The sequence below is a fragment of the Lineus longissimus genome, chromosome 1, assembly GCF_910592395.1.
Source record: "Lineus longissimus chromosome 1, tnLinLong1.2, whole genome shotgun sequence".
In the NCBI taxonomy this organism is placed as follows: Eukaryota; Metazoa; Nemertea; class Pilidiophora; order Heteronemertea; family Lineidae; genus Lineus; species Lineus longissimus.
Window position 1 is genome coordinate 3,215,831 of NC_088308.1, and position 24,398 is coordinate 3,240,228.

At 43.0% G+C, this 24,398-nt stretch overlaps 1 protein-coding gene across 1 annotated transcript; it reads left to right on the forward strand.

The window, feature by feature from the left end:
* The first annotated feature begins 45 nt into the window (after positions 1-45).
* On the forward strand, positions 46-24,272 carry LOC135485244 (dynein beta chain, ciliary-like). Its single transcript, XM_064767092.1, has 33 exons — positions 46-618; positions 1,041-1,237; positions 1,531-1,720; positions 1,920-2,231; positions 2,526-2,756; positions 3,076-3,360; positions 3,574-3,908; positions 4,128-4,755; positions 5,091-5,417; positions 5,629-5,883; positions 6,141-6,310; positions 6,560-7,388; positions 8,223-8,468; positions 8,584-8,808; positions 8,974-9,192; positions 9,515-9,901; positions 10,044-10,493; positions 10,610-10,872; positions 10,986-11,412; positions 11,663-11,873; positions 11,991-12,276; positions 12,566-13,022; positions 13,291-13,764; positions 13,961-14,200; positions 14,406-15,191; positions 15,417-15,578; positions 15,766-16,260; positions 16,415-18,019; positions 18,277-18,764; positions 19,026-19,842; positions 20,511-20,753; positions 22,051-22,239; positions 22,447-24,272. Exons 1-33 carry the CDS (start codon positions 256-258, stop codon positions 23,062-23,064), a joined length of 13,410 nt encoding a protein of 4,469 aa, XP_064623162.1. The 5' UTR covers positions 46-255; the 3' UTR covers positions 23,065-24,272.
* Positions 24,273-24,398: the final 126 nt, after the last annotated feature.

The window sequence follows — 24,398 nt, forward strand, 5'->3', positions numbered from 1 at the left end:
TTATGGGCAACTGACCAAGCAACGTTGTTGACTGCTCAATGCATTGCAGGTTGTTGGAGCAGAGGAGAAAACGCACCGGATTTTCATCGATTTTTAGCCGGTTGCCGTAATTATTTCACATCAACACCGATTTGGAAAACGCCCATGAGGCATGAAGGCTACTGTGCAACAGAATTTGTAGCCTAAAATAAGACAGTTTGTCCATATTTTTGTGTTGAAATACTGGTGAGCTGCTGTCAGTCACTGTCAGTCAAGATGTCTGTCGCAGCAGAGTTGGAGTTGGGGGATTCCAGGGTGGAGTTTATGGCAGATTATGTCCTCAAGACAATGAAGTATAAGGGTGACAAGTGGACAAAGATGTACTCCCTTGAAGAAAACAAACTAATGTTCTTCGACTTTTTCGAGAAGCAAGAGCTGACAAATTTTGTGATATTATCAACTCCTGCTGGAGGGCTGACAGTTCAGTTCGACTGGCCGACATCATTGAAGAGCAAAGGGTGCTATTTCATCAAGAAAGGGAAAGAGCCTGTGACAAAAGATCAACCACTCAGGAACACTGTGCTGTATGGAGATCTCTCGTACTCGCCTATGGAACAGCTCTCTGCGTTTGTCGATGAGGTAATCTTAGTTCAATCAATCGTAGAAAATGATTCGACATCTTTATTTTAGACAGAAGATTTAGTCATTCACCGTACAGCGGTAGCCTAGTAAAATTAAATAAAGACGAATGAATATCAATTCCGTCATGTTCATTCATTACAGGTCATCTTTGAAAGCTATGCTTGGCTTTGTCGAGCTGCCATGTGTGATGACTGATGAAGTCTTCTGTCTTCATCCCCATGTTATTGTCATAGCAACATCCTAAACCGTTCAGTCCATTCTTTGCTAGAGTTGAATAATGATTGGCTTGAAATGTTACATAGGCACAGTGATCTCCAGAGATTTTAAATCACAGCATCGACTATTTTTATTGGTCTTAACTCTTTGGATATAGGCCTACTTTTAAAAATCACTCAACTGATCCTTATATTTTAATTCAGGTTTTAGTCCCACTCTTGTCCAATGAGCGTAACCATGAACAGTGGCCTCATGTTGTATCACAAGATGTCCTTCGTCATGTGCATAATCTGAAGAGCAGTGTATATGTAGTTGCTGGTCAAGTAGCAGGGAAGACTCTTCTCCCCTTGCCAGTTGGATCGGATAAAGTCGAAGATGTTGCAGGAGATGCAGAGGAGAAGTAAGTAGCCTGTGGAAGTGACTATTGAGGTGAAATGTGCATTAAAGTCCAAAGCGTCGGGCAGCTTTGGGATAGGATGGTGAAAGTTTGTTTGCCTAATCTACCAATCACACCATCTCTTTCAACAATACACTCTAAAGTCAGTTACTCAACATAACAATGGCCTTTTGTTGACAAGATGGACTGACAAAGTAAGTTAGTATAGTAAGACCATGTTGTGTGTCTCTTAGATAGCCATATAAATCAATCTTGATGCCAATTGATGACTGATACATTGCTTCTTTTTGTTACAGGGAAGACACTTATGACAGAAATCTAGTCCATGCCATCGAGTCTGTGATAATTGAGTGGACCCATCAGATCAGAGATGTGCTCAAGAGGGATTCCGCGCAGCCACTGTTGGAGGGTCTCAATCCGACTCCATTTGTGGAGCTTGACTTCTGGAAAGCTAAGGCCTCAAATTTGGATTGCATTTATGACCAGGTAAGCAGGGCCAGTGCCACTTCTCACCATGAAGCCAAAAACTAGGAAGTCCAGGTGATTGATTGGCTGAAACAGTCAGGACTGAAAAAAAGGGAGCTCTTTTAGCTCAGAAACCTCAGATTTTCTGTGAAACGGCTAAAGACAACGGATATCGTTCTCAGATCTTGGTTTATGCTCACACTGTATCTTTGCTCTCCAGCTTCGTGATCCGAAAGTGCGCAAGATGGCTGAACTTCTTGAGAAGACCAACAGCAGTTACTTCCCATCCTTCAAGAACATCTTTCGAGACGTTGTGGAAGCTTTGACCGAGGCCCAGGACATCAACGTCCACCTCAAGCCACTCAGGGCCCACTTTGAGGACTATGAACAAGCGGAGTTTGATGAATCCAAGCCCCTGATCGACCCAATGTTCCACACGGTCTGCCTTGTCTGGGCGAATTCCAAGTACTATAACACCCCAGCACGTGTTATCATCCTCTTGCAGGAGGTGTGCAACATGGTTATCAACCAGGTGATTATTCATTTTTCTATTGATAATCTTAATGCCAGATTCGTGTTGTGGCCGTTTACATATGGCACATGAATCAGGTGCTGCTGGATGAAAAATGAAAGAAAAGAATATTTCCATTTGTTTTATTAAATCAGTTCTTGCAATAGGTTGTTCTGAAAATGGGTCAGGACAGTCTTGCAACCTACCTACTCATCAGTGAAATGGTCATTTTCTCCGTTGTCTATTGTTTTCTGAGTGACGGTACTATATAAAATCAGCCAATCCTGCAATAACTAGTTCAAACTCTTTATTCAGTGCCACAACTTCCTTGACCCAGCTGAGATCTTCAAGGGTGAGGTGGAAGAGTGCCTGGAAAAGATCCAGAAAGCTCAGGGTATCCTCAAAAACTTCAAGGAGAGCTACCAGGTGCACAAGGACAAGCTCAAAGACTACTTCAAGGAGGGCGAGCCAAAAGAATGGGAATTTGCTGCTCCGTTGGTGTTTGCCAGGCTGGACAAATTCATGGAGAGAATTGAGATTGTTCATGTAGGTTGGGTTTGTTTTTCTTGGGATGGACATGGGAATTACTATGTTTGAGTAAGACTAAGAGGTTTTTTCATTTAACTTCTCCCTCCTATCTTTCAAGGGTTACTCTGATTTTTCTTTCTCGTAGGCTTAGAATAAAATCATAAAGTTGTAAAGTGTGTTCATCATGAGAATGGCCATTATCTTAAAGGTGTAGTTTCGACTATCGGTACTACAAATAAAGTTGTACTGGAGTTGCTGCAGAGAAATTTCAGTCCTTGGTTCTCATCCTTCAACTTGTTTAGAAGTAAACTGATCAGTGCTTTTCTTCTCTCTTCAGGAGCTCTTTGACACTGCGATGGAATTCATAAAGCTTGAGAAAGTGGAGTTTGGTGGCGTGAAGGGAAAGATGCTGAGTGCCCAAGTCGTGCAAATCTATGACGAATTCAACGAACTCTACAAGGTGTTTGCTGAGAAAACATACGATGCTCTTGACACCAAGGACGAGGAGTTCCTTGAAGACTTCAGGGCCTTCAAGGATCAGATCTATGATCTTGACCGCCGGCTTGGCACCATCATCTCACAGGCCTTCGATGACTGCTGTGGTATGGAGTCAGTTTTCAAGGTAAATTGGGCCTTTTTTACTTTCAGGTTGTTACAATCTTATGACCCTGTCCTGGATGTACATGTATTACAGGGTGTGGATTGAATGAAGGTCTGGATGTGACATAATTTTCCCATGAAAGAAATTGTATACATCTGGATACATTTTCCTTATCCTATATTCTGCAAGTTTCAACTAGTTTGCAAGGTCTCAAAATTTCCACTTTCATTTTAGCTAACAGACATTCTTGGTTCACTCCTGAATCGTCCCCTCATCAAGGAAAACTTTGAAGAGAAGTACCCGATCATTGTATCCTTGATGAACGCTGAACTTGACGCTGCCAAGATCATCTATGATGAGTACATGGAGGAGGAAAAGGAACGCGGGCGAGGACGAACACACAAGAATATGCCCAAGGTTTCGGGCGGTCTCAGATGGGCACATGAGCTGAGAGAACGTATTGGAAACCCCATGGCAAACTTCAAGCATATTGAGCACCCGTGTATGGAGGGGAAAGAAGCACTCATTGTTTATGAGAAGTATGATGAAATGATGGCACTCTTGTCCAAGTAAGTAAACAGTGTTGGTCGAAAAGGCCAAGTCTCTTTATCCAAAAAAATTTTAAACTTGATTTGAAAAAGCATTGTCCAAGATGTCACATCACGATACTAGCAATATGTGTGGATGTCACGCCTAAAATAAACGTGGCTGGTAACCTGAATGTTTTTCACATTTGAAATCTTATGATCTTTGCTGGTCTTATTCTCCCCCAACTTGTTTCTTTTCAGGTACGATGGGCAGGTTTATGATGAATGGACAGCCGGTGTTGATGAGGCCTGTTCCTTCAACCTCGCACAGCCGCTAATCACTAGAAATGAGGAGACGAAACTAATCACTGTCAACTTTGACCCACAGCTTGTGTCCGTGTTACGGGAGGTAAAATACTTAGAAATCAGATCAACAGAAGATATTCCAGAGAGCGCTGCTGGAATTTACGCCAAAAATGACACGCTACGGCAATATGTTGCCAACTTAGACTTAACTGTGCAATGGTACAACAAAGTGAGAGAAGCTGTATTGGAGGTGGAATTCCCTCTCATAGAATCACAGTTGGAAGAAATCGACGTGAAATTAGAACAAGCGGAGAAGTCCTTGAACTGGAATACGGAAGGTGTTTGGGAATACATTCAAGAGACCAGAGACACTGTACGAGATTTAGAACAACGCGTGCAAAAGGCTAAAGACAATGTCGAATCAATTCAGAAAATCATGGCGACGTGGAACAAGTCGCCGCTGTTTGAGAGGAAGGAAGGGAAGAATGAGTCTCTTCTGAATCTTGAAGATCGGCCTGAGCGAATTGCAAAACGTTACGAAGAGGTCAAGAAGTGTGGAGATCAACTTCATGCTCTTTTACAGGTAAGAAAATATGTGATACAAAATGCTGTTTAGCTTTTCGTGAACAACTCCTACAGTTTACACCAAATGGGTTATCATAACGAAAAAACACTGCTCTGTGGGCTTATGTGGTAATACTACAATGCAAATAATGCTCAGTTGACTGTTTCTAGAAGTTATAATCCTCAAGAGTAATGAGTAAGCACTTTATTTATTTGACTGAATATTTGCTGACTCAGAAAAAGAAAGTTTCTAACAAGCCATAACTTTGGGTTGCTGCCAACTTATTTTCGATATCAAATACTGAATTTTTCTTGTTTATCCAAAAGCTTATCATATTTCATCATCTTTTTCAGGAGAATCAAGAACTCTTCAAGGCCACAGCTGACACAGACACGTGGAAGGCCTACGTCGACTACGTTGACGAGATGGTGGTGGAAGGCTTCTTCTACAATCTCCACTGCAGCGTCAACTTCTTGTTGGAGAACACCGAAGCCAAGTCCATGCCATTGTTTGAAGCTCAGCTTGAACTTCAAGTGCCAGAGATGGTCTTCCTCCCTTCATTAGACTATGGCGTTGCCGATGGTTTCTATGATCTCGTCGATGGACTTGTTGGTGACATCTACAAGCAGTCATCTCTCATTCCTCGACTCGCCAAGCACAGCGGACAAGAACACTATCAGGTCTGTAGCAAAAATGAATCAGTAACAGTTAGCTTTGTGTTTATCTTTATGTTTAGCATGTCTGAGAGATATGCTTCATTTTGACTCGGGTATTTTTGAAAAACTGCTTAAGAATGCAATGTATCTTCAATTTAAGAGAATACATGAGATTACTTATGGTGCTACAGTCAAGAGTTCTCTTTAACCACTCACTCATTACTTCTCTCTCCAGCCTGATCTTGAGGAAATGGAAGATCTATCTGACATGCGACAAGACCTGATGGACCGTATCCAAAACGTCATGAACAAAGCCTGCGAATACAGGAACTCATTCGACACGTATGCGTACCTGTGGGTGGATGACCGGAACGAGTTTATGCGGCAGTTCTTACTCTACAACCATGTGCTCACCGCTGAGGAAATTGAAGCCCACGCCGACGATGGTGTTCCCGAGTGCCCACCAACGTTGGAACAGTTCAAAGAACAGGTTTGTCTTTTACTAACTACATAAGAATGCCCTTTTAGGCCTTGACTCTTGTCTTGTCCTCATAGCTGTCTTGGCTGCCTCATCCTACAATCTCGTATGACTCGGCTATCATTGTGCTAGGATGCTCTTTATTTTGAAGTTTAAGAGACGAATTATTATCACAACAGGCCCTCCCAATGTAGAAATGAACTATCCTAGATAAACTGGGATGAGTACCCATAGTTCTGATTTCAATAAAACCCTTTATTTTTGTCAAGGTTGATACTTATGAGAAGATCTATGATGAAGTCGAGCAGGTGGAGGGAACTAGTCTTTTCGAGGGTTGGTTCCGTGTCAATGCTCGACCATTCAAACAGGCGCTACTCAACATCATCAAAAGGTGGAGCTTTATGTTCAAGCAGCATCTCATTGACCATGTCACAAACAGGTAGGTTTTGGTGTCAGATAGACGAATATCAGTTTTTGAAATGCAACTTTTTGATGGTTAAGTTTCTCGTTATTATCAGTATCAGCTGTACCTATAGTAAGATACCCAAAGGTTGCAATTTTATTAACTGAACTGTAAAAGCTGCAAATTTGCCTGGCTTACAGTAGATTTTATCTCCCCCCTCCAATATTGTGTGTTTTCACCTTCAGTCAGAAATATGTTATCAAAGTCAATATAATCCTTTTTCAGCCTGAATGAACTTGCAGCCTTCATTAAAGGTGCAGACTCTGGTCTCACCAAGGAGGTGGAAGAGGGAGATTACGATGGTCTGGTCGGCATTATGGGTCATCTAATGGCTGTCAAAGAAAGACAGTCAACCACGGACGAAATGTTCGAACCTCTCAAACAAACCATTGAATTGCTCAAGACTTATGAACAGGAGATGCCAGAGGAGGTCCATTTACAGCTACAGGAATTGCCAGAACAGTGGAATAACACCAAGAAAATTTCAATCACGACAAAGCAGTCGGTAGCTCCACTACAGGCCAATGAAGTCTCAAACATCAGGAAGAAGTCGGCAACATTTGATGTCAAACAGCATGAATTCAGGGAGAGGTTCCGTAAGATTGGACCATTCTGGTATGAATGTGAGAATCCCTACGAACAGTTGGATCATAATCATGACGCCATTCAGTCTATGGAGAAGGACATGGCAACCCTTTTGGACTCTGCGGGTCTCTTTGAGGTGAACGTTCCTGATTTCAAGCAGCTGAAGCAATGTCGTAAGGAGATCAAGATGCTGAAAGTGTTGTGGGATTACATCTTCATTGTACGGACCAGTATCAATGACTGGAAGACCACGCTCTGGATGGACATCAATGTGGAGCAGATGGAAATGGACTGCAAGAAATTTGCCAAGGATATCAGGGCGTTGGACAAGGAGATGAGGGCATGGGACGCATACACTGGGCTTGAGAGTACCGTGAAGAACATGCTGACATCACTCCGAGCTGTGGCCGAGCTCCAAAATCCGGCCATCAGGGACAGGCATTGGCAGCAGCTTATGCACGCTACTGGCGTAAGTATTTCGATAAAGAACAGCAACTAGATTCCTATTCTCTACCTTTGGCAAGAACTTCATCAGTTTTATCCAGTTTCAGAAGAAACATTCTTCTATATATCTTTCCCTTGCACTCTAATATCATTATGATTTCTGGTATGACAGAAGAAGGGTGAAAAACGCGTGAGTATACAATTTTCAACAAATTGCCTATACTTAGTCATTTTATCTTATGTTGAGAATTTAAATTAATATTGTTATCTTTTTTTTGTTGTTGGAAGTTTTCAAAGATCAGCATTTCATGAGACCGGAGTGTGAGAACAAGTTACTTGAAAAATTTTAACAAAAATGTTATTTAGAAATCAGAAAAATCTTTCAGATTTGTTGCTGGGTTTTTTTCATCGGGATCATTATTAGAAAGGATTGAACAGTTTTGGTTCGTTGAATTTCGAAATGTTGAGCTGTGCAAATTTATTTCAATATTCGAAAATATTTCATTTTCATTTTTATTTCGATTTTTTTTTTCTTTACCTTTTTTGGTACCACTGTACACTGGCCAGATGCATGTTATCAGAATGTTTTCAGAATAAACAAACTTCAGTTTCAAGCACATGTAGTAATTTGTGACGCTTCGTGGATGTTGATAAATGAAAATCTGATACATGTACCATATTATCAGTCTGGAAAATCTCGGAAAAAAACAAACGAAATTGTAACAAGTAAGAGCAATTTAAGTTTGATTTCAAAAATTTAAAAATATTCCCATCAAGTTCAATATATGATTCTTCCCTTCACTCATGTAGTTTTTAGTAGTTGTGTCAGAGTGGTGTATGTTGATATTATCCCTTACAGGTCAAATTCACCATGGATGAGGACACCACACTCTCTGATCTACTGTCGCTGAATCTTCACGAGTATGAAGAAGAGGTCCGTAACATCGTGGATAAGGCCGTGAAAGAGATGAGCATGGAGAAGGTCCTGAAGGAGTTGGATGTGACATGGTCCACGATGGAGTTTGAGCACGAGAAACATCCAAGAACTGGCATCACCCTGCTCAAGGCTAGTGAAGAGGTGATAGAGACACTTGAGGACAACCAGGTAAGGCTTCTATCAAGTCCATATGTTATCATATACTTCCAGAGTTTGGTGTGGGCCATAGAACTCTAGTTCATGACAAAAGTCTTGAGTGGTCTATACTTTTCTTATTGTACAGGTTCAACTGCAGAATATGCTCACCTCCAAATACATTGCCCACTTCTTGGAAGAGGTGACGTCGTGGCAAAAGAAGCTCTCCACAGCTGACCAGGTGATCACCATCTACTTTGAGGTGCAGCGCACATGGTCTCATTTGGAGAGTATCTTCATCGGGTCGGAGGATATCAGGAACCAACTGCCGGAAGAATCAAAGAGATTTGATGGAATTGACTCCGACTTTAAGGTAAATTGAAATAGTGGTGATTATTGTTTGTGAGCTGTCTTTAGAAATGTCCCATTTTCTTTTCTCCTGCTGAGTGATCCAAAGTTCAAATCTATTGAAATCGGCAGTTATTTGGTTGAAATGAACAATAGAGATATTTTTGTAACATCTACTTCTCAATTTCAGGAACTTGTTGGAGAGGTTGAGAAGACGACCAATGTGGTGGAGGCGACCAACAAGCCAAAGCTCTATGATAGGCTGGAGCACATCCAGAATGATCTCGTTATCTGTGAGAAAGCCTTGGCTGAATACCTCGAGACCAAACGATTGGCCTTCCCCAGGTTCTATTTCGTCTCCTCAGTGGATCTGTTGGATATTCTGTCCAATGGAAACAACCCAGAAAAGGTATGAGATGTTTGCTTTTCGATTTCAGTTGTAACTGCTAATAAATCAAGATCATACCAGTTTCTGTCATCAGGGACCCTTGGCAAAAATGCTCTTTCCACCTAGGAGTAGGAGGAGGAATACTCCCTGAAGAAAAACACCTCCAAGTAAAGATTGGACACTGAAGAAGAAGATGACCTCTTAAACTTCAATCATGTATCATCTGCTTTCTGGCACTATTAGGAATAGGATGATGGAGTCAGTTGTGTAAATATAACTGCAACAAGCATTTATCTTGTTTCACCTGATTCTGATGTCAGCTCTGTCTTTGTTTTTCCTTCAGGTTGCTCGTCACTTGACCAAGCTTTTCGACAGTATGGCAAGACTGAAATTCGACCAAGACAAGGATGGTAACAACACCAAGATGGCTCTGGCCATGTACAGTAAGGACGGGGAGTATGTTGACCTGGCTGCCCCATGTGACTGCACGGGACAGGTAGAAGTCTGGCTCAATAGGCTCCTGGATTCCATGAGGGACACCGTCCGTCACTACTTCACTGAGGCTGTTGTAACGTATGAAGAGAAGCCGCGTGACCAGTGGTTGTCAGATTACCTGGCTCAGGTGGCACTCTGTGGCACACAGATTTGGTGGACGACTGAGGTCAACATTGCCTTCAACAGACTGGAGGAGGGTTATGAGAATGCCCTAAAGGACTATAACAAGAAGCAGGTAAGTGGAATCATATGTCAAAGAGCTGCATCTGTCCCTGTACTTTCCTAGCATGAAAGGTGTATGTTGGTTTTTCATACGAAAATGGCTTCCAGCAGGCCGGTATCACCAAAACTGATTCTGTGCATTATTATTATTTCAGATCCAACAACTGAACACTCTCATCACAGCTCTGCTTGGTGACCTCTCTAAGGGAGAACGACAAAAGATTATGACCATCTGTACCATTGATGTCCATGCTCGTGATGTCGTCTCCAAGATGATCCTACACAAAGTGGACAACGCCCAGGCGTTCATGTGGCTGGCTCAGCTCCGCCACAGATGGGATGAAAATGAGAAGGATTGCTTCGGCAACATCTGTGACGCTCAGTTCCGGTACTCGCACGAGTACCTGGGTAATACTCCTCGTCTCGTCATCACGCCGTTGACTGACAGATGCTACATCACCTTGACGCAGTCTCTCCATCTCATCATGAGCGGTGCCCCCGCTGGACCTGCTGGTACAGGCAAGACCGAGACAACCAAAGATTTGGGACGTGCTCTTGGTATCATGGTATACGTGTTCAACTGCTCTGAACAGATGGATTACAAGGTACGATGACCTTTCCTCAGCTACCTAAAGGACTTAAGAACATGTTGGCCTGAGGTAGAGCATAGGTCACTTGCTGGCTTTTTACACTAAGTTTATTGAATGTTTATTTTTTACAGTCGGTTGGTAACATCTACAAGGGTCTTGCCCAAGCCGGTGCCTGGGGTTGCTTTGACGAGTTCAACCGTATTTCTGTTGAGGTGTTGTCTGTGGTCGCTGTCCAGGTGAAGAGTATCCAAGATGCCATCAGAGACAAGAAGAAGCGGTTCGATTTCTTGGGAGAAGTGATCAACCTACAGGCAACCGTCGGTATCTTTATCACCATGAACCCCGGTTATGCTGGACGTACAGAGCTGCCAGAGAATCTCAAAGCTCTTTTCAGGTATGTACTGTTAACCGCCAGTGCTGGTGTTTTATTTGGTAAGACTTTGAGTTATTTGTTTTAGTGTTAATTTTCCAACTGCTTCTCTTTACATTCCAATCCTTTCCTTTCAGACCTTGCGCTATGGTTGTGCCTGACTTTGAACTGATTTGCGAGATCATGTTGGTGGCTGAAGGTTTCATTGATGCCAGGCTTCTTGCCAGGAAATTCATCACCCTGTACACCCTGTGTAAGGAGTTGCTCTCCAAACAGGACCATTACGATTGGGGTCTTAGGGCCATCAAGTCTGTACTTGTCGTGGCTGGTGCGCTCAAGAGGAGTGATCGTGGCCGTCCAGAGGACCAAGTCTTGATGAGAGCTCTGCGTGATTTCAACACACCAAAGATCGTCACAGATGATTTGCCCATCTTCATGGGTCTTATCGGTGACCTGTTCCCGGCTCTTGATGTACCGAGGAAGAGGGACATGGACTTTGAAAAGGATATCAGAAAAGCAGCGGTTGACCTCAAACTTCAACCTGAGGACAGCTTCATCATCAAGGTAAACTCCCCATCAATACACTTATCAAATGTGGACAGAATTTCCTATAATCTTTTGGGAAATTGTGGGTATATTGATGATTTCGAGATGCAAGCACTTGCCAGTAATATTAACTTTCAAATTGAAGTTATGTGAGATTTGAAGTCTATTTAGGGTGGATTATGACCCCAGCGCATCTCGCCATTCCATTTATTGAAGTTAGCTGGCTTGCTTCTGTTTTTATCAAGTTTTTGTTTTCACTTTTCCACAGATTGTCCAGCTCAAGGAATTGTTTGAAGTACGTCACTCCGTCTTCGTCATTGGAAATGCGGGTTCTGGTAAAAGTCAGGTGTGGAGGTCCTTGATCAGGACGTACCAGAACATGAAGGTGAAACCAACAGCTGTCGATCTGAACCCCAAGGCTGTCACTAACGATGAATTGTTTGGTGTCATCAATCCATCAACCAGAGAGTGGAAAGATGGTACGTAAAAAATGATTTCCTAAACACGCACTTTTGTTCTCGACACCCCTTCATATTGACAGTGGAACCCTGATTGATAGAAATTTGGATTTTTAATATTTCATACCGTATTTTCAGGTCTTTTCTCAACCATCATGAGAGACATGGCAAACATCGGTGCCCAGGACGGACCAGGAGCTCGCTGGATTGTCCTTGATGGTGACATTGATCCTATGTGGATCGAGTCCCTCAACACTGTCATGGACGACAACAAAGTGTTGACGTTGGCCAGTAACGAGCGTATCGCCCTCACTCCAATGATGCGTCTGCTGTTCGAGATCAGTCACTTGAAGACTGCTACTCCTGCTACTGTGTCCAGAGCTGGTATCCTCTATGTAAATCCTTCCGATTTGGGTTGGAATCCGTAAGTCATCTTAAAACTGTTTTCTTGTTTGAGTTATAAGTGTATTGGAATTGTTGAATCCCGTTGCCACCATATTTTTAGACTATTGGTTGTGTCTTCTGCAGAACTTGACAAACTGCATTGGAACACATTCAAGAAACATGGTGATGTCGTCTGCTCAAGTCTTGGGTTGAAACTGAAAGAGGATTTCCCTTTGAGCAACTGTATTTTAGTAAAATATTGATGTCATCCAAGTTTAGTTCAATTACAGTGAGTACCAATAGTAATGTTTTCCAACCAACAATTTCAGGTACGTGACCAGCTGGATTGATACTAGGGAAGTCCAATCCGAGAGGGCCAACCTCACCATCCTCTTCGACAAGTACGTGCCAACTTGCTTGGATGTCCTGCGAACACGTTTCAAGAAGATCACACCAATCGCTGAAGTCAGTCAGATCCAGATGTTGTGCAACCTGCTCGAGTGCTTGTTGACACCAGAAAACACCCCTCCTGACTGCTCGAAGGAGCTGTACGAGCTGTACTTTGCTTTCGCTTGCGTCTGGGCCTTTGGTGGTGCCATGTTCCAGGATCAGTTGATCGACTACAGGGTGGAGTTCACAAAGTGGTGGATCACTGAGTTCAAGACGATCAAATTCCCGCACCAGGGCACAGTGTTTGACTACTTCATTGACGAGGAGTCAAAGAAATTTGAACCCTGGACCAAGAGGATTGCCAAGTTCGAACTTGATCCAGACCTCCCATTGCAGGTACTTTATCATTCTTAGATTCGTTAGAATTGAGGCATCGAAAAGTAAAGTTGATATTTTATGTATTGACACCCTTTCACTGGCACCCTTTATAGTGAAAGGGCTAGCCAGGTTAAACTTATGATGCACTCTTGCACATACATGTACCTTTATTCAATTTGCTGGTGACTAACCAACCAGCCACAAGCTACATGTCTCGACCATACCACTAACGTCTGCGAACAGTGATTCATGTTGTTAATCTATTCATCTTATCTTATAATTGTAGGCTGCTCTGGTTCACACTTCCGAGACGATGCGAGTACGATACTTCCTGGACATGTTGATCGAAAAACGTCGCCCTTGCATGTTGGTTGGTAATGCCGGTGTGGGCAAGACTGTCCTCCTCCAAGACAAACTGAACAGCTTATCAGAGGACTGGATGGTTGCAAATGTTCCATTCAATTTCTACACCACATCCGAGATGTTACAGCGCATCCTTGAGAAACCGTTGGAAAAGAAAGCTGGACGTAACTTTGGCCCGCCCGGAACCAAACGCCTCATCTACTTCATTGACGACATGAACATGCCAGAGGTCGATATGTACTTCACCGTGCAACCGCACACGTTGATTCGTCAGCATCTTGACTACAGCCATTGGTTTGACAGGCATAAGCTCTCCCTGAAGGAGATCCACAACACGCAGTATGTGTCTTGTATGAATCCCACCGCTGGTTCCTTCACCATCAACCCAAGGTTGCAGGTTAGTATGGCAATATATATCATCCGCCTTAAAGTGGGATCTATGATTCAGAATGTCTCTGTCAATATCTTGGCAAAAAAATCGGAGCACTGGTCATGAATTATGCTTGAAGAGATGAAACTTAGTAAAAAATTTAGTCCTGCCCAAAAAATTTGTTAGCTAATGCTTATTCATGTATTTGTACATCATTTTCCAGAGACACTTTGCCGTGTTTGCAGTCAGTTTCCCTGGTAACGATGCTCTGAAGACAATCTACTCTAGTATCTTGTCTCAGCACATGGCCTTGAATGGCTTTACAGCTCCAGTCCAGAAATATGCTGGCTTGTTGGTCGACGGGGCCTTAACGCTTCACACAAGAATTACCAGCAATTTCCTACCAACTGCCATCAAGTTCCACTATGTCTTCAACTTGAGGGATCTTTCAAACATTTTCCAGGTTCGTATTTTCTTTGGTTTCTAGGACTGATCAGTTTTAATCAAGTCAGTTCCAAGTCTTTTTTAAATGGACCAGAGTGCACATACCTGAACCTTTTAACCTTCAGTGACAAGTGTTATTACTACATCACCTTAGATCACTTAATCTTGTCATAGGCACCGCCAGAGAAATGATAGTACCTGCATAACTCATTGTTTTCTTTCAGGGCATGTTGTTTGCTGTGGCAGATGCAGCCAAGACCCCTGCTGATCTCATCCGTCTGTGGATGCATGAGGCAGAGCGAGTCTACCGTGACAAACTGATTGACGAAAAGGACATGGAAACATTTGATAAACTCATCAAAGATGTCGTGAAGAAATCCTTCGAGGACGCCGATGAAGCCATCGTCTTCCAGCGGCCATTGATGTTCTGCCACTTCGCCAAGGGCATCGGTGAACCCAAGTACAGCCATATCGAAGGGATGGAGGACCTGAACAAAATCCTCGTCGAAGCCCTCGACAGTTATAACGAGATCAACGCCGCCATGAACTTGGTGTTGTTCGTCGATGCCATCGAACATATTTGTCGAATCAACCGTATCTTGGAGAGCCCCCGAGGAAACGCCCTGTTAGTCGGTGTTGGCGGAAGCGGTAAACAGAGTTTGTCACGTCTCGCTGCCTCCATCAGTAGTCTTGAGGTCTTCCAAGTCACCCTACGCAAAGGTTATGGAATCGCAGATTTGAAAATCGATCTTGGTGGTCTGTACATGAAGGCTGGAGTGAAGAACATTGGTACCGTGTTCCTAATGACAGATGCCCAGGTTGCCGATGAAAAGTTCTTGGTGTTGATCAACGATTTGTTGGCGTCTGGTGAGATTCCCGACTTGTTCGCAGATGATGAGTTGGAGAATATCATCGGTGGCGTGAGGAATGAAGTCAAGGGTCAAGGTTTGGAGGACACCAGAGAGAACTGTTGGAGATTCTTTATCGACAGAGTCAGGAGACAACTGAAGGTGATTATGTACTGCAGTATTCCATGGGGCATTTTTCTGTGGATGGAGTCATATTATAGCCATTGCCATGGTAATAAGCCAATAACTTCAAGAACTATCTCTCAGTGCAGAAGAAAACGATATCAAACAGTTTTTGTATTGAGTTTAATTTTGTTGTTTTAACCCAGAATAGGTTTACCCATGCTCCTTGTGCCTGATGTATGAATTACACTATTTCTCCTCTAGGTTGTACTCTGCTTCTCCCCTGTTGGTAACGCCCTGCGTGTCAGAGCACGTAAGTTCCCTGCCGTCGTCAACTGTACAAGCATTGATTGGTTCCACGAGTGGCCAGAAGAGGCTCTGCAGTCTGTCAGCTTGAGGTTCTTGGAGGAAGTTGAACTCCTCAATGTAAGTGATCGCATGTCCATCCAATCTATTGTCCTGAGCTTCACTGATTAAAGTTGTGAGATAGCTTAAATACGACATCTATAACATCAGATTTACCCTAGTGTAATTTTTTCCAATCTTTCATCTTTTGTACCATGTTCTATTCGACTTTAAGTTTTAAAGTATTTATCTGTTTTATTTTTCTTAGCCTGATATGAGGCAGTCAGTCTCCCTCTTCATGTCCTACGTGCACAAGTCGGTCAATGAAATGAGCGTGGTCTACCTTCAAAACGAGAGAAGATACAACTACACGACACCAAAGAGTTTCTTGGAACAAATCAAACTTTATCAGAATCTGCTGAAAACCAAACACGAGGAACTCATGGCAAAGATGCAGCGTCTCGAAAACGGTTTGCAGAAGCTCCAGAGTACTGCCCAGCAGGTGGATGATTTGAAATCCAAGTTGGCATCCCAAGAAGTCGAACTTGCACAGAAGAATGAAGATGCGAACAAGCTGATTTCTGTTGTGGGTGCAGAAACTGAGAAGGTGTCCAAGGAGAAGGCTATCGCTGATGCGGAGGAGCAGAAAGTTGCAGTGTTTGCTAAGGAGGTCTCGAAGAAACAGTCGTCTTGTGAGGAAGATTTGGCCAAGGCTGAGCCTGCCCTGATTGCAGCTAAGGAGGCTTTGGATACCCTGAACAAGGTAATAATATATATTGTTGCTTTATGCATGAATATTTAAACTCTGAGTTTATTTCTGCTGGCAAATGCAATAGGTATAAAAATCATGAAAGCTCATTGTAAAATGCCTTACTTGTTTCAAGTCTGTTGACACTTCTCATTCTTCTTTCCTTCAGAATAACTTGACTGAGTTGAAGTCTTTCGGCTCTCCGCCAGCAGCTGTAACCAATGTTGCTGCTGGTGTGATGTGTCTCCTCGCCCCTGGGGGGAAAATACCCAAGGATAGGAGCTGGAAGGCAGCAAAGGTCATGATGGGTAAAGTGGATGCGTTCTTGGATCAATTGGTCAATTTTGACAAAGAGAATATCCATGAGAACTGCCTGAAGGCCATACAGCCATATTTGGATAACCCAGAGTTTGAGCCCGAGTTCATCCGTGCAAAGTCTCTTGCTGCTTCTGGTCTTTGTTCATGGGTCGTCAACATTGTAACCTTTTACCGAGTCTACTGTGAGGTGGAACCCAAGAGAATTGCCTTGAACACTGCCAATAGTGAGTTGGCCACTGCCAAAGAGAAATTACAAGGTATCCAGAATAAGATTCAACAGCTTGAAGAGTCACTTGGAGTGCTGACAGCGCAATTCGAGAAAGCCACAGCAGAGAAAGTGAAGTGTCAAGAGGAAGCTGATCGTACTGCTAAGACCATCGAGTTGGCTAATCGTCTCGTTGGCGGTCTGGCGTCCGAGAATATTCGTTGGGCCGAAGCTGTGGAGAATTTCAAGATTCAGGAGAAGACCCTTCCTGGTGATGTCTTGTTAACGACTGCATTCGTTTCATACGTCGGTTGTTTCACCAAGCTTTACAGGTTGGACTTGATGAACAACAAGTGGGAGCCGTACCTACTTGGGCTGAAGAGTCCCATCCCAATCAGTGAGGGACTTGATCCACTCTCCATGTTGACAGATGATGCAAAGGTTGCCACATGGAACAACGAAGGTCTACCTAGCGACAGAATGTCAACAGAGAATGCAACCATATTAACAAATGCTGAAAGATGGCCATTGATGATTGATCCGCAGCTCCAAGGTGTCAAGTGGATCAAAACAAAATATGGTGCCGATCTCCGTGTTGTGCGTATCGGGCAGAAGGGCTACTTGGATGCCATTGAGAGGGCTGTTGCTGCAGGTGACGTGGTCTTGATTGAAAATATGGAAGAATACTTGGATCCTGTTCTTGACCCAATCCTCGGGCGAAACACGATCAAGAAGGGCCGTGCCATCAAGATGGGAGACAAAGAGGTTGAGTACCATGCGGACTTCCGTCTCATACTTCACACCAAGTTGGCGAACCCTCACTACAAACCAGAGATGCAAGCCCAGACAACTCTCATCAACTTCACTGTCACCAGAGATGGTCTGGAGGATCAGTTACTTGCTGCCGTCGTAAGCAAGGAGAGGCCCGATCTGGAGAAGCTGAAATCTGACCTCACCAGACAGCAGAACGAGTTCAAGATCACCCTGAAAGAGTTAGAAGATTCCCTTCTTGCTCGTCTATCTGCGGCTGAAGGAAACTTCCTTGGTGACTACGCCTTGGTTGAGAACCTTGAGACCACCAAACGTACTGCTGCAGAAATTGAGGAGAAGGTAGCTGAAGCCAAGATCACTGAAGTGAAGATCAATGAGGCCAGGGAGCACTATCGAACAGCTGCTGCCAGGGCGTCCCTCCTCTACTTCATCTTGAATGACTTGAACAAGATCAACCCCATGTATCAGTTCTCTCTCAAGGTGAGTGTACACTTGAGAAATGATTCACACTTTTCAGGAATGGAAACCATCTAAATGTGTCGTGTCATTAACATTTGATCTTTTGTGACTTTGATACTCCATCCAGATTTCTTGCCAGAACTAGCTGGACCTAGTCGCTAGGCAGTGCATACTTGCTTCCTGTTTCTTTATCAGTAATCACCTCTTTATCCAAAAACAAAGCAGATCTCTATATTGTTCTGATTTCCTTACAAGGCCCTATTTCTCTCATTCTACAGGCATTCAGCGTTGTCTTTGAGAAAGCTATTGAGAAAGCCGAACCATCTGAAGAGCTGAAACAGCGTGTGTTCAACCTCATTGACTGCATCACATATTCCGTCTTCATCTACACCAGCAGAGGTCTGTTTGAGAAAGACAAGCTGATCTTTACGTCACAGATGACCTTCCAAGTCCTCCTCGGAAAGAAAGAGGTCAACCCGGTCGAGTTAGATTTCTTGCTCCGCTTCCCATCTGTGCCAAATGTCACGAGCCCTGTTGATTTCCTCTCCCACTTTGGCTGGGGCGGTATCAAGAGTCTCTCCAATATGGACGAATTCCGCAACTTGGATCGAGATATTGAAGGCTCTGCCAAGAGGTGGAAGAAGTTTGTTGAGAGTGAGTGTCCAGAGAAGGAGAAGTTCCCACAGGAATGGAAGAACAAGACCTCATTGCAGAAGCTGTGCATGATGAGAGCATTGCGTCCGGATCGTATGACATATGCCATGAAGTAAGTTCTGGTCATCTGCAGTGGCTTGAAAATACGCACTGACTTGTCGAAACTACACCGTACTGGTATGTTACTTCATGCCAGTTTGGCCCCTTTTGAATTCTGGAATTGAGGTTAGTGTTTGATGAGCTTTGAAATGCTAACAAAATCTGTAAAGGCTGAAGTTGATACAAGGGATTACTTCCTTGCTTGATCTTGCTAAGCTAATTTCTGCCTTATTAAATGCAAATATTCACAATTGAATATATTTTTATTTTACAGGGACTTTGTTGAAGAGAAGCTCGGCAAACAGTATGTCGAGAATCGCAGTGTTGAATTCACCAAGTCCTACGAAGAATCTGGACCTGGTACCCCAATATTCTTCATCCTCTCCCCTGGTGTAGATCCCTTGAAGGATGTCGAAGCCCTTGGAAAGAAACTCGGCTTCACCAGTGATAATAAGAACCTGCACAACATTTCATTGGGTCAAGGTCAGGAAATCGTGGCAGAAGAGGCCATGGATCTTGCCGCGAAAGAGGGTCACTGGGTCGTGCTCCAGAACGTCCATTTGGTCAAGAACTGGCTCTCAAGCCTTGAGAAGAAAATTGAGCAGTACAGTTTGGAAAGTCATGAAGCGTACAGGCTTTACATCTCAGCTGAACCTGCTGGCGATCCGACTGCTCATATCATCCCTCAAGGTATCTTGGAATCAGCTATCAAGATCACCAACGAACCTCCCACTGGTATGCACGCCAATCTACACAAGGCCTTCGACAACTTCACCCAGGACACCCTCGAGATGTGTGCACGTGAGGCCGAGTTTAAGAGTATCCTCTTCTCCCTTTGCTACTTCCATGCCGTGGTGTGTGAGCGTCGTAAATTCGGTGCTCAAGGTTGGAACAGAGTCTACCCATACAACACTGGTGATTTGACCATCAGTATGAACGTACTCTATAACTACCTGGAAGCCAATGCCAAGGTGCCCTGGGAGGATCTGAGGTATCTGTTCGGAGAGATTATGTACGGTGGCCACATCACTGATGACTGGGACAGGCGTTTGTGCAGGACTTACCTCGAGGAATACATGCACCCAGATATGGTAAATATCATTGCTGATTGTTGCACCAACGAGATTTTTCAGAAGATACCATTCTCTTGTTTCGCTCCTGATTGATAATTTTGCCTGCGACTGAAATCTTATAATCTACATGCATCTTTTGACAAACAGGATGTTCCATCACATGCTGTTGTCAAATGACACTTGGAAAGCTGTCTTAACACCTTCAGCGCCAAACCACATAGCTCTACGTGGCCCAAATCCCCCTCCCCTTTGAGCTGGTTATCGGAGTCTCACAGACTTCATGAAAGAACTACGCCATCGCCATCTTCAGGGCAAGGTAGGAACTGAAAAGGTCCTTTCAGTTCCTACCTTGCCCTGAAGATGGCGTAGTTCCTTCATAAAGTTTAAAGTTCTGAACTACGCCATAGCCATCTTCAGGGCAAGGTAGGAACTGAAAAGGCCGTTTGGTTTTTTTCACGGTATTTTCAGTTCCTGCCTTGCCCTGAAGATGGCGATGGCGTAGTTCTTCCATGAACTCCATGAGACTCCGATAACCAGCTTAAGTAGATCTACGTGATTTGGCGCTGAAGGTGTTAAGTAATTCCAAGAGAGGCTAAAAAAGACTTATGATAACTTTAACAAGAGATTGGATGACATCAGGGTCGATAATCAGTGTCAAACAGATCAAATGATGATCTATATTTCAGCTTGATGGTGAATTATACCTTGCCCCTGGTTTCCCCGTCCCACCAAACACGGACTACAAAGGCTACCACAACTACATCGATGAGTGTCTCCCGCCAGAGAGTCCCTACTTGTATGGTCTCCATCCCAACGCTGAGATTGAATTCTTGACAACAACTTCTGAAACGCTGTTCAGGACCGTGTTTGAGATGCAGCCACGTGATGCTGGAGCGGGTGCCGGTGCTGGAGTCAGTCGGGAAGAAAAGGTAATTTGGCATAATGTCATAAAGAAAAATGAGAGTTGCAGCTGTTGCCCATTCATAAATGCTTTCGTCTCTCTTGTTTTTGAGTTTGGTGGTCAACTGAACTTGTGACCATCATTATGATTAAATACTTTATAATATAGCTTGGTGGTTTTATGAGGCCTGACAAGATTACTTACTTAAGCCCTTGCTCCTCGGAGAGCATTTAATGCCAACAACTTTCCTACATTGTCTTCTGTCTTGGGCAATCTTCTCCAGTTCCTGCCAAGAGTGACCCATTCTTCATGTCACTCTCGCAGTTCTCTTGGAGCCTTTAGTTAGGCTTTCCTTGTTTCTCTTCCTCTGTGGGTTCCATGTCAGAGAATGTTGTTATCATTATTATCACATATTTTGTTATAGCTGGGTTGTTTTATGAGGCCTGACAAGGTAGCAGAAGTATACAAATTTGTGTCATGATATGCCTTTCTCACTCTGTACAGGGTGCCACAATAAATAATTATCAAAGATGGGCAGTTTGGTAGCAAAAATCCTGAATCTTGATGAGAATCTTCATCAGGCACTTCCATGTTTGTCTCCCTGGCTCCCGGACGAAATGAGTCTGGACCGTAGCACTACTTGATTGAAGCTCTTTTTGATCAAATTTCCTTAGCGCTCAACACCACTATATCCAGTATCACTACGACATTTGAACATGAAACATAAGATAAGAAAACTACCAGATATTTTTTATTGTGGCATCGCTTTATCTATGAATGTGTACAGATCACTTCATTGAATTCTCATTCAACATGCATGTCAGTCAAGTTTACAGATGGGATGAAGGGATTAGCACTCACGAGTATGATTGAATGCCTATATTATTCACAACTACATGTTACTCAAGTTTCGTTGACTTCCTAAGCCAACAAAATTGCCAAATTTTTGCACACTGGTTCTCCTTTGCAGCCAAAGTTTTGTTTCAATCTCACTATGTTTTCATCTGTTTGCTTTCTTATGGTCCTGGGTGACCATCAAACTTTATCACCTCTCTGCGTTCTGCATGGTCACATTGTATTCATCTTAAACTAACAGCATATTCTTTAAAGGCCTAGCTTGCAGTAGAATCATATAATTTGATAAAATTATCCTTATTTAAGATGACAATTGAAGTTGACTTTATCGTGACTGATTTTGATGAGGTTTTTTTCTCTTTCAAACAGATTTCCGGCTCCAGAAACTGAAGGATTCATTTCATGGTTTAAAAATGTTATTAAGTTTCTCAAAACTGAAACTGAAATGTTTTTGAATTTGTACTTTTCAGGTGAAGCAGATCCTGGATGACATCACCGAGAAACTGCCGGAGGAGTTCAACATGTTTGAGATCATGAATAAGGTGCCTGTTGAAGAGAGGACGCCCTACGTCGTGGTCGCTTTCCAGGAGGCTGAACGTATGAACGGCCTGACCTCTGAAATCAGGCGGTCCCTGAAGGAACTCGATCTTGGCCTGAAGGTTTGTTGATTAATTTATATTTGTTGATTTCCTGTTATGATACCAGACGTCAAAAGCACCTTGTGGCAGCCCATTGTTGGTATAAAGTACTTCCAGCATAAGAGCAGAACCAGTCATAATCCGGCCGAAATGAATTGACTTAGTGTTATTCAATCATATTCAGATTTGTAAACTGTGGTACTAAATCATCGTACTTGTGTGTTTCAGGGTGAGCTGACAATTACTGGAGACATGGAGAGCTTATCCAATTCCCTCTTCTTGGATGTCGTCCCGGAGAGCTGGGCCAAGCGTGCCTACCCATCCCTGTTCAGCATGTCCATGTGGTATGCTGATCTCCTCCAGAGAAACAAGGAATTGGAAAGTTGGATATCTGACTTCCAGTTGCCTGCTGCTGTTTGGTTGGCTGGTTTCTTCAATCCTCAGTCCTTCTTGACCGCTATTATGCAACAGATGGCACGTAAGAATGAATGGCCGCTCGACAAGATGTGTTTGTCATGTGACGTCACCAAGAAGGTGCGTGAAGACATGGCCGGTCCGCCGCGTGAGGGTGCATACGTGCATGGTCTCTTTATGGAAGGGGCGCGATGGGATACCCAGACCAGCATGATCAACGAAGCCCGACTCAAAGAACTGGCTCCACCAATGCCGGTCATGTTCATCAAAGCTATCCCAGTTGATCGACTGGACTTGAGAAATATGTATGAGTGTCCAGTTTACAAGACCAAGCAGCGTGGTCCAACGTTCGTCTGGACCTTCAACTTGAAGACCAAGGAGAAGCCAGCTCGCTGGATCTTGGGTGGAGTGGCTCTCCTCCTGCAAGTCTAAACACGCTTTTCACATTGCATGGAATCAAATCATTGACTACTTCATGCAGTTATTTTCATGCGAGTAGTTTAGCATCTGCTATTGATAATATTGTATACTTTTAAGTTCATTTTTGAGGATTCCCTCCAATTTCAAACTCTTAATGTGATTGAGTTGATATTTGTACATTTGTTACAATATTTTGTTGACTGTGATATTACTGAAGTCTGTCCAAATGCATCTATGCAGAATTCTATTCCATATCCTGCTTGACCTTGTCTTGACCTTCATTCCGTCCATATTGTAAAGTTACAGATCCGAGTAAATAATCTCTCGTGTCTTTCTCCAATGTTATCAAATCCAAGAAATAATTATATTCTAGAAAAATTACATGTGCCAATTCACGGCAAAGTTCAATTGATATGAGATATTCATCATAAGTTCAATTGGTATGAGAAATACACTGAAGCTCTGTTGAAATAAGAATGTGTTTTGCACACGTGTCTTTGCTGTGTCACATCCGTCCATAATTGACCTGCTGATTAATGCAATACTGAATGGTCAAGTTCCTGTTTCTAATATTACTGTAAAACTTTAATATTTGTGACATCCTCATTGCATTTTTCCATAAATAAAACCTGTCTTGTATGAAGTGTTTGATGACAAAGTGCTATAAGTTCAGCATAAATATTTGTCAACTAAATCACATTTTCTTAGAACATATGTGACAATGCTGACAGTCTCGGTAAACTTTGATTAGGTATGGGACTGCATTTGACTGCTAAAGAACATTTCAACCAGTACTACTGAATCACTCCTTCAGTTTGTTGTTTATAGCATTTTGTGGTCAATCTCTCCATTTGTTTGAATTTTTTGTTTATTTTCCCCAAGTTGTCATCAGTCCTTAACGACCGAAATGTCCTGGGAGCTGTTGTAAGCTTTGCAGCCAGATATCTGCATTTATCTGTACATGTAGATGATTTGAGAGTGGTCTAACAAGTGATTGTGTTGACAACATGACATTCATTCAAATTCAATGAGTTCTGCTTTAGGCACCACCAGTATGAATCTGGTGAACTGTTTGCACACAAGTAATTCAATTTGATGAACAATCCCTGTATAAAAACAAAAACCAATTGATAATAATTATGCTGAGATAACGTGTCCTTTTGAAAATGTTGTTATTGTGTTTATACACAAATAAAATAATTTCTATGTATTTTATAATATATCATGACTTAGTTTCTTATCTGTCTTCATAAGACGCTTATCCCGAGAAGCCTGATTGGGCCAATAGAAATGGCCAGTTTATGGTGTGAATGACTGTGTATTGTGCCAGTGTGGAGTACTCTTGT